The sequence below is a fragment of the Triticum urartu genome, chromosome 2 (genome assembly GCF_003073215.2).
Source record: "Triticum urartu cultivar G1812 chromosome 2, Tu2.1, whole genome shotgun sequence".
Taxonomy (NCBI): Eukaryota; Viridiplantae; Streptophyta; class Magnoliopsida; order Poales; family Poaceae; genus Triticum; species Triticum urartu.
In genome coordinates, this window is record NC_053023.1 from 702,524,530 (window position 1) to 702,535,293 (window position 10,764).

At 47.1% G+C, this 10,764-nt stretch overlaps 1 protein-coding gene across 1 annotated transcript; it reads left to right on the forward strand.

Moving 5' to 3' along the window:
• Positions 1 to 18: 18 nt before the first annotated feature.
• On the forward strand, positions 19 to 10,487 carry LOC125539897 (receptor-like protein 14). Its single transcript, XM_048703433.1, has 5 exons — positions 19 to 609; positions 1,164 to 7,026; positions 7,301 to 7,456; positions 7,593 to 7,661; positions 8,062 to 10,487. The coding sequence occupies exons 2-5, from the start codon at positions 6,651 to 6,653 to the stop codon at positions 10,341 to 10,343; spliced, it is 2,883 nt and encodes a 960-aa protein (XP_048559390.1). The 5' UTR covers positions 19 to 609; positions 1,164 to 6,650; the 3' UTR covers positions 10,344 to 10,487.
• The last annotated feature ends 277 nt before the right edge of the window (positions 10,488 to 10,764 follow it).

Sequence of the window (10,764 nt, forward strand, 5' to 3'; positions counted from 1 at the left end):
AGAAAAAACAGGCGACGCAACTGCGGGGGTTCCAGCTCCAAGTCTCCAACCGTCTCATCTGGTTCCGCCATTACAGGCACTCCAAGCGCACCCTGCTTCCGCCATCCCATCGGTGGTCTCCTCGGGCCGTGGCACCGGGCCGGCCTACCCCTCCGGCCTGACGGCGAGCTCCTCCTCCGCGCCCAAGCCCTCCGGCCTCTCGACCGTGTCGCGGCGTCCGCCCTCCCGCTTCCGAGCGCGGTTCTCCGCCGTGAGCATCGCCACCGCTTCGTTGAGATCCCCTCCACGCCCCCTCCGCCTTCCTTCTGCGGCTGCGCCTACGCGCCGACGTGACGCGACCTGCCTCTGCTTATCCGTCTCTGGGCCGGCGGGTGCCTGCTACATGTTCGACCAAATGGTTCAGTGCCCGTTTCTCCTTTCTCTTACTAGTTTTACAACTTCCAGAAAATCGTGATCCTGCGCTACCAAGCCTTATGGCAGTTCCATCTGAACCCGCCACTGCCATCACCGCGAACCGGGACTTTGGAAATTCGACTGGGTTTGATCATTCTGTACCAAGTCTGCTTGCATTTGACCTATTGCCGGGCTAGCTTCATCACTCAAATAAAGGTACCTCATCATTTGACCTGCCACCTTATTAACGACACATTTAATACTGAACTTTTAAGAATGTTAGTTTTCCAAACCATTTTTAAATGAATGCTTAGTCCCCACGGCACGTTTGTTTCTGCCAGCCCTGTTTTCCAAGTGAGAATGCTGCAGCCTTCAGACTGCAGGGGCCATTGAGGGGTTTGCCGCTTCTTTTATCACTGTTCTCAATTTTTTCTAAACATAATGGGTCGCATTGCATTCATGTGGCTTAGGGACAAAGAAACCAAAATGGTTAATTCTGTTATGTGCCTGATTCTAAAGAAAGAATTCATAAATATCTTTATATTCTAGTGTATTTCTGACCATTTGGCGCCCAAATTCAGACCTGATACAACACCAGTTTTCCATATGCTACAGGCTTGCTCTTACGTATTTAAGGAAAAAGCTAATGATTTGTAATCCATTTAATTTGGCTTGGATGATGAGTGATTGTTGATTTGCAGTGTGAATCTTGTGCTGTTCTGTCATACAATTACCTTATCCACTCTAACTCGGTTCCTTTTGGTTTGCAGGGTCATGGTTCATCTTTACTTCGAGATCTAACTCTCCATAGCAATAAATTCTACAAATATGACCAGCTTCAATCTGCTTCGAAATTATGGTACTTATCTATCGTTCTGGGATAATTATCTACTATTTTATTGTGCTGGCCTATTTTCATGAGCATTCCTTTCTATGCCTGAAACCACTTTTCAGTCTTGACATGGGATACCGAGTATTCATGCCCTCCTACACCTTCCTACATGGTGTATGTGAGAGCACTGCATTGCTGGGGGATTTATCCTGATATCAGTAGTAATAACTCAGCACTGCATTGCTGGGGATTTATCCTGATATCAGTAGTAATAACTCAATATGTCAGCTAATTTTGCATGCTGTATTCATCAGATCCTGTTCACATTCCTAATAATTGAGTAGCTTGGGTTTCTCATATAGCATTAATTAACGGTATTGCATCTCAATATAGTGGAACTTTTCAAGCAACTTTTAATCTTGATGTTGTTCTGTTGTTTTTGCATGGAACTTCTTAATAAGCTGTAGGTAATGTGTTGTCGGCCTAATAATACATACACTTTTTGTTATGACCATTGCAACTCATGTCGAACTACTGTTGCTTGGGAAATAAAAATGTTGATAACCTTTTCCGATGCAATCTATCAGCGTGTTGTGTTAGAATTTTCTGCCTTCTACAACTAAGGAGTTAGGACCATGCTGTATTGCTGTGTGCTTATCAGGTCGTATACGTTCAACTACAGCGCCAATTAGTTGGATTCCCATGTTACTAAAAAAAGGAAACTAAATTTAACGTAGACATATTCAAGCGTGTAACTAAAGCAAATAACACTAATTTCTCCATTTAATTTAGTTTTTACAAGTGCAATGACAACTTTTGCTGCCTTCAATTTACTGTTCCTCTGGTATGGCGGGTGTATCACCAGGATCTTAGCAGCCATGCCATCTGATGCTTTAATTGGGAACTTTCAACCGGTGAGGTAACCGAGAATTCCTCCAAAGTCTTACCACTGTTAAGCAGAAAATTTGCAAGTATTCTTTCGAGTTGCCGTCCTTTATAATTTACAATGTTGATTCTGCTAAGTTTATGGCCCAAGCATCTGATGTACAACTGCCACAAACTATCGGTCACATGGCTACTACAGTCGACCTCATCGCCACTGTCATCTTCAGTCTCGGTACGCGATTCGCCATGGGACATACAGCAGTACACTTCCTTCTTTTGAGGCTGTCCCAGAGGAAACGGCGACAATACTTCCAGGTTCTTGGTTTCACGAAGCAAGACGGTGACAGACCGGACGGCATGGCCCTCGCGCAGGCAGCCTTTGAGGCCCAACTGCCTAAGAGGTAGCCCCCGAACAGCATCTGCAAGCAAGCTGCTGTGGTAAGCCATTGATGGTTGCAAGGAAAGGTGGAGATACGCCAGCTCGGTGCACTGGTTGATGAGTCCTGTGACCGGAGCAACCTCAGTCGATTTCCTTTTGGAGAGGTCTTCACAGATTTCAATCGTCAGCGCCATGACTCCTTTTTAGTTTGCAACATCGAAGGGCGACTCATGGGGAATGCCGCCTTTGTAGTGCAGAGACCGCAAACGTGAGCTGTGCAGCTTGACGAGGCTGGCATGGTGGCAGCAGATCATGGCGAACCTCCACAGACCGCAGGTGAGCGCTCTCCACCAAGATCTCGCTGACGCTTGGGAGCTCCTGCAGTGTCAAGTCGGCAAGGCTGGGCAGCTTGAGAGCAGCAGCTGTAGCATCCCTTTTGGGTCCATGATTTTGACGATGTAGAGCGTCTGCAGAGACGACCACGCCCTGGGGCAGGTTGAGCGTCCAGTTCGCGAGCCTCATGTGGCGGAGCGTGATGCACCGAAGAGATGGTGCCGCGCCTTGACGTTTATATTCCACTGGTGGACGTCGAAGTTCCCCGAGGCCTTCTCCGACGATCATGCGTCCGGGCTCGTGCTAGTACCTGAGCTTGATGTCGATCTTCTCAACGCCGGAGGTCACAGTGGAGACGACCCACTGGTCTAGCAGGCCGGAAGGTGGGTACAAGGCGTCGAGGCGGAAGGTGCAGATGGGCGTCCCGGGGGGCTTGTCGAGGATCGTGACGGTCACCATCTGGCTGAAGCAGACCTGCTTGTCCGAACATCATTCCCGCTTGCCTTTCTTGGGGTCGGCGAGGGCGATGACCGGGACGGTCGCGTAGATGCCGCACTACCGGCAGGACAACGCGCTGGTGGGCACGGCCTTGTCAGATGGGAGGTGGGAGAGCACGAGCTGGAGCGCCCTATCGGGGAGGGCACCGGTCCTCCTGCCTCTTCATCTCTACCCTGTATTTGTTCGTGTATGTGCCCGCAGACGGTGATACGGGAGCCGGCCATCTAACTGTGTCCGCATACATATCAAACTGGATATAAACAAACTGGTCAATGCAAGCATGATGATTTTCATTAAACCCAGACTAAATCATTACATTTTTGGCATATTTCATTAAACAAAAGCAGTCAGACCCTAACCTAATCTAAATCTTGCGGGCACCCGTGCTCCAAGTCCTTGTTGGGCCCCAGGAAGTGAAGGTGTGGTTATCGAGAGGAAGAGTAGGACATGGGACATGGAAAGGCTCACATGAGACACGACAAGAGGCGTCGTCGCCTCCCATGCCCTACTCCTCGTCGGAGTCCACTCCTTTGCCGTCGCTGGTGGAGGTGAGGTCGGCGATGGATGTGGACGGGCCGGCTTTATGGTCATAGCAAAGGTGCAGCTGTGGCGTTCCTGTTCGCGACCGCCTCCCTATGTGCTCTCAGACATTCAGTTGTACTTGTCCCACGAATCTGCGACTGTGTCATATGCAAGCATCCGCAATGCAGCCGTGCGCTTCTGGTAATCAGAGAATCCAATCCTTCCTACGTCATCCTTTTTTAGGATGAAGTAGTCATCATAGGACTAGACTTCATTGTAAAGGCGATCAAAGACAATTTGTCGCATCCAAAAGCGTCGGTGAAAATTGCCGTGAAATATGGCATTGGGGGCAAAGTACTCGTCCATCAGCATCAAATGCCTCGTGCCCTGTTGCGATTCAGTACTCGATGACCCTTGATTGATCCCTTGAAATTGAGGACATGCTCTTTTGCACTCTCCGCGTCTCCAAGGACTGCCTGCATCATTGTTGCTTCATCGGCATAATCCTCCTCGTCGAATGAGTTGCCGGACGAATCAACATAGTGCTCGTATATGTACTCCATGTCTGAATCCATTGCTTCAAAGAAAGGAACCAAAAGTTTAGCACGGGCATTTCACCAAACACTTGTCGGGCGTGGTGACACCCGTTGGGGCGGATGGTATGGTACCTGCGCAGCGTATGAACGAGAGGGGTGGACCAACAGCGAAGGACAAGTGGCATGGCAACCCGGTATAGCGGTGGAGGTTGCGGAGGTCCCGGAGGGTTTGGTGGGCGGCCGGGATGGTTAGCGGCGACGTCAGTGAGGGACGAAGTAGATGCAGTGAAAGAGGGAAGAATGAACACGCAGGATAGGGGCGGGGTTTTGGATGGACCAGACCATAAAGGCCCCATAGTTTGTTTACGGTTTGCTGGAAACCGGACGTCCGGACCGGTCCGCGGACCGGCGTTGGACGACCAAACGCATTCAGACCGCTCGGTTTGGACGGATGCAGGGCATCTCCAACGCACGATCCCAAATGGACGCCCATTTTGTTCGGATTTCGTCCGTTTGGGGATAGCAACGGAACGACGTCCGCTCGCTTTTTGTGATGCGTTGGCCGTGCGCCTAACGCTCGGCCGCATCTGGTCCGCGAGGTGCTTGTATGCACACATTTTTTATTTCATCAATGGCATTTTGAAATGTGATAGTACATTCACCAATTCTCAACTAGAATAGCAAGACCAAAGTTAACAAGAACCACAAGTAGCCATTTTAATAGAAATCCAACTTCCATAACTGCTTTCACAAGTTGGATTAATATCTTCTCGATGCTTTCATTGTTGATATGTGGATTCTCGATCCTGTATAATTCTTTTTTCTTCGATTCTAAAGTAGACGTTGCTTCGCATCTAATCTCATCTCTAGCCTCTATTCTAGCAAGGAGTGCACAAGCATCTATCAAATTTCGCCCAATCAATAGATCGCTGTATTCTTCTTCCCAATACCAAAATTTGCATTCATCCTACACACAAATTAGCTATTGAAATTACGCTGAATCCAGAAGCACAACCGACATATACCTTATCTTTTTTATACTTGATGAACACCCATCCTGGATGTATCGGCGTGGTAGAAACGTGACGAACGACTTGCCGCGAGCAGTCGTCGCATTTTATGAGCAGCAACGGTGAGCCAACTAGCCGTTGGGCCAGCGCAGAGCCCAGACGACGGCTGGGCGTATTTTTGTCGGTGCCGTTCCGGCGGGGTAGATCCGAGCGGCTAGAGGCGGAGTCAATGCCTGCATGCGGTGCAGAGGTATTGCCAGGGCTGTGTGATCCGGTGCCTGGCCAATTCATGGCTAGGCATAGCCACCGGCGGCCGGATGCTGTCGGATGCACATAAATCAGGTGGCCAGATATGCTCAAATCCGGCGGCCCGGCTGGACAACGACGCGGCTGAGACAAAGGCCTGGGGGGTAGGGGGCGGGCGCGGGAGGAGGGAGGCGCTGGGCTGGACAGGGAGGTGGCCGAGAAAATGGCGGTGGCGACGATGGCGGGGTAGGGTTCGGGGGGTTTTGGGGCGGCTGGGGGAGAATAAGGGGCCCCTGTGTCCCCGACGGGCGGGCTAGGGAAGGACACGGGCACGCGTCGCGCCTGTCCACGCTTGTCCATTTCGACGCAAACGGCCCAAAGTTAGGCCAGGAATGGGTCGATAGCGGACGAAAAACAGATGTTTGTCCGTTTGCTCCCACGTGTTGGGCGGTGTTTTGTGTCTGTTTACCTCCAAACTAACGCGGCCAGACCATTTGGGGTCGTGCCTTTAGTTGCCCTTATGCACCAACCCTTTTTGAAAATGTCACATATATACGTTCGCGTAGTCGTTGCACATATGGCGACGAGCGCAGTGGAGCGAGTAACCAGTTGCTGTGAGGTTTTCAGATCCTTTGACTAAGTGTCAACCTTCTTGCCCCTACCGTCACTCAACCGCTGGATGTGCTAATCGGCACAGTTAAAACAGATCGAGAAAGGACGTGGTATGCACCAAAGTTTTTTGGAAAGGTCGCATATATACAGCGTAGTCGTTGCCACAGATGGCGACTAGCGCACTGGAGTGAGTCAGCTGTTGCTGTGAGATTTTCTGATCCTTGACTAAGTGTCAACGCTTTTGCCCCTGCTGTCACGCATGTATATATGCATGTAACTCTCAACTGGACTTGACTGGAGTGAGCAAGCTGTTGACTGAGAATCTGTATGTGTATATATTATGTGCTCGTCACTCCACTACCATCCATCGTCTCCAAAACTTGTCTGCTGAACCTCAATCAATCATGTTGCGCCGCACACCACCGATGCAGCTGGCAGTGGCTCTACTCTGCCTCCTGAGCATCTCCGGCGAGCTTTTGATGCCCCTGTGTGAGGGGTGTGTGGAGGCCGACAAGAAAGCGCTTCTGGACATCCAGAGCCAGCTCTCCACGCTGCCGCACATCGACTGGGAGTACTGGTGGGACTGGGACTCGAGTGACGGGCATTGCTGCCAGTGGCTGGGGGTGAGCTGCAACTCCCGCTCCGCCCGTGTGACGGACCTCGATCTTAATGCATATGTTCCTTCTCCGTGGCTCCTCAACGCTACTATGTTCCTCCCGTTCCAAGAGCTGCAGACCCTGTCCCTGGTTCTAAATATAAAGGGTTGCATAGCTGGTGCAGGTATTCTCTATTCAGATGCATCTAGCTGTAGTATTTATAACTAGTCTCTATCTTTTTCTCAAGCTCCTTTGAGATACCAGTTTTTTCTTTTGGCAAGTTACATCCAAATTATATTGTCAATTTCTTTCGCGGACCAACTATGTTGCCATGGCTATCCTATAGTTTCTTTAGTTCTACCGCCGACTATTTTGTCTTGCCATCTCTTCTGTTGCTTCAGCACTTCAGATTATGCCTATTCATCGTTCGCTAAACCGAATTGTTACTCCTTTTGCAGGTTTCGATGTGTGGTCAAAATTACGAAAATTAAGAAGCCTTGATCTATCTGGAAATATCTTAAGTGCCGATAGCATCCAATCCTTGGTTGCAGTTTCATCACTGCGGCGCCTGTCCATCAGTTCAAATGACTTGACCTCCCCCGTGGCGATCCAACGTGAGCTTCGTAGTTCTCCACTCTTGATTCCTGAAGACTTCTTTCCAACCCTACTTGTCTTTTTTTGTGTGTGTGTGTGTCAACAGCATCTTGGAGAGCAACATTTTACATGCTTTAACTTGCTTTTCTTGTACAGATTTGAGTACAATGAAGCTGGATACTCTTGATCTAAGCGATAATGCATTCAACGGCACCTTACCGACAGGTGACTAATTATTTTTCATACTACTAATTGTATACAGTACCGGGGTGGTCTCGTGGTGAGCTAAAGCACAAGCATGATTTTGGGCTACATATAGATTCTTCTGTTTCTAAATAAAAAACGATTCTTGAAGTTAGAACTCCACTTACTACTTTTTTAACAACTCCTACTTGTATGAACATGTCTACTCCCTCCGTATAAAAATATAAAATGTTTTGGATATTTCAACATGTACTACATACTGACTGAAATGAGCAAACAAACACACTAAAACGTGTCTATATACATTTGATTCAGAAAAAAGTTAGAACATCTTATATTTATGAACGAAGGGAGTACTATTTTCTTTTCTTTCAACAATTGTAAAAATATAATTAAAGCATGTTCACTACTTCACTTACAGGTATTTGCAACATGGAAAATCTTGAAGAATTACATCTTGATAACAGTACGTTGTTTGGAGAGCTTCCATCGTGCATAGGGAATCTTACTTCTATCAGAATCCTGGATTTGTCAGACAATACCTTATCTGGGGAGCTTCCATCGTGCATAGGGAATCTTACTTCTCTCAGAATCCTGGATTTGTCAGATAATACCTTATCTGGGGAGCTTCCATCGTGCATAGGGAATCTTACTTCTCTCAGAATTCTTGATCTGTCAAATAATCTATTTACAATAAAGTTTCCCTCTCTTAGCTTGGCCCATTTGACTTCATTGGTAAAACTTTCCCTCGCCAATAACAATCTTGAAGGAGTTCTCTTCCTGGGTTCCTTGTCAAACAGTAGCCAATTGGTACATCTGGATCTTTCAAGCAGTGGTAACCATTTTCAAGTCGAAACTGTGACTCCAACAATGAGCCTGTCAGCTCAGCTCCAGGTTATGGTACTGCAAAACTGTAACCTTAGTGGCAATTCTGCCGTTATATTAAGTTTCTTATTGCACCAACATGCACTAGAAGCTGTTGATATGTCTAATAATAACCTAAGTGGTTGCTTCCCTTCATGGTTGATAGAGAAAAATGTGAACCTGCAATCTTTAAATCTGCAAGGCAACTCCTTTAGTGGAATTCTTCTCCTTCCATCCAAAGTACATGACGCTCTGATCTGGCTGGATGCATCTCATAATAGACTAAGCAAATTACCTACGGGCATCAACATCACATTCCCAAATCTGTACTTTGTAAACCTGTCGAGGAATTCCTTCCAGGGCATCTTTCCTTCTGTGCTTCACCATATGGATAGACTAACATTTTTAGACTTGTCTAGCAACAATTTCTTGGATAACATAGCGTCCGCCTTCAATGGAAGCAAGTCCAATATCCGTTCTTTGTTCCTGTCTGACAACAATTTCTTTGGTTCATTCCCTCAAGGCATACTATTAGCTTCCACTTCCACCTATCATCTACTACTCAACGATAACCAAATCACCGGGGAAATCCCTGATAATATATGTCTTGGTCAGAACCTTACTTTGCTTGATGTCAGCAGTAACAAGTTGACTGGCTCTCTCCCTACTTGCATAGATGCACTCGAAAATATTGCCATCTTGAATCTAAGAGGCAATTCATTGGGTGGATCGATTCCACTGGAATTATGCCACCTTAAAAAGCTTGTGTTCCTCGATATGTCAAAAAACAACCTTTCCGGTCCAGTGCAATGCTTGCCCAGTTTGCAGTATCTTCACCTGAGTGAAAATCGACTAAATGGAACGTTTCCTTTCCTGTTGTCCTCTGGAACTGATACATACACAATGGATCTACGGCAGAACCAATTCAGTGGAATCCTTCCAGACTTGATGCACAAGTCCTTTCCAAAGCTAAAAGTATTGTTGCTCAAAGGAAATATGTTTGAAGGACTGATTCCAAATGATATATGTCACTTAAAGTATTTGCGTCTACTAGATTTGTCTCATAATAAGCTCTCTGGACAGGTACCTTCATGCCTGAGCAATATGGGGGTAGATGGCGATTTGTATAGCTTCCTATACAATGACTCAGATACTTCAGTCTACATGAATGATACCTATGGCTTTGATGATTTTGGGGGCGTAGTAGGTAGTTCCCCCGTGCCTGCATTTTTCATAGGACCAGACCAAGAAGAATTCATGACTAAGAGCAGGCAAGACAAATACAAGGGAAGCATCCTCAGTTACATGTCTGGACTTGACTTCTCTTCAAACCAGTTGGAAGGATACATTCCTAAAAGTATAGGTGACATGAAATGGTTACGGGCACTGAATTTTTCCAACAACTGCTTTCATGGACCAATACCAGCTTCCTTGTCACATTTAAGTAATCTCGAGAGCTTGGATCTGTCGCACAACAACTTGACAGGTCAAATACCGCAAGAGTTGGTAGAACTACATTCTCTGGAGGTATTCACTGTGGCGTACAATAACTTGTCCGGTCCTACATTGGGTAGAAACGGCCAATTCATCACATTTGATGAGAGCAGCTATGCAGGCAATCCATATCTCTGCGGACCACCACTGCTGAAGAGTTGCTTTGATGCACCGTCGATTCCTCAGCCTGAAGAACATGAAGATGATAGTAAATTTGCCAATCTGGCACTATTCAGTTTTTTCAGTGTTGTGCTACCTGATTGGTTTCTGGACCTCCTTGGTTGTGCTTTATTTCAAGAGAAGCTGGCGATGGTCATGGTTTTCAGCAGTGGACAGGCTTGGTGACATTCTGATGGTTAGGTCAGCTTTATGCATGAGAAGGCTTAACCGCACCGACTGACCCGTCCGGAGTGTCGCAGAATTCATCCTTTAGTAACTATTAAGTGACATTAATAATATGTGTAATACGGCTTTAGATTTCTGATGCTACTTGTGTTTGTTTGCTAATATCTGGGTACACAAAATGTAGTGAAGTAACGACTGCTTCTACAAAAGGACAGGCAAGCATTCAACAATTAATTACTGCAAGACCGTTGGTTAAATAGCAACCATTAAAATCTGTGTTCTCTATTTCTTTCCTGGTCTTTTTTTTAAGCATCAGTACAGACACAAGCGCTCATATACACGCGAATACACTCATCCCTATGAACGCACACACGCACACCCTATCCCACCGTAGGCGCCTCGTCGTCGAGGGGAACGTCTC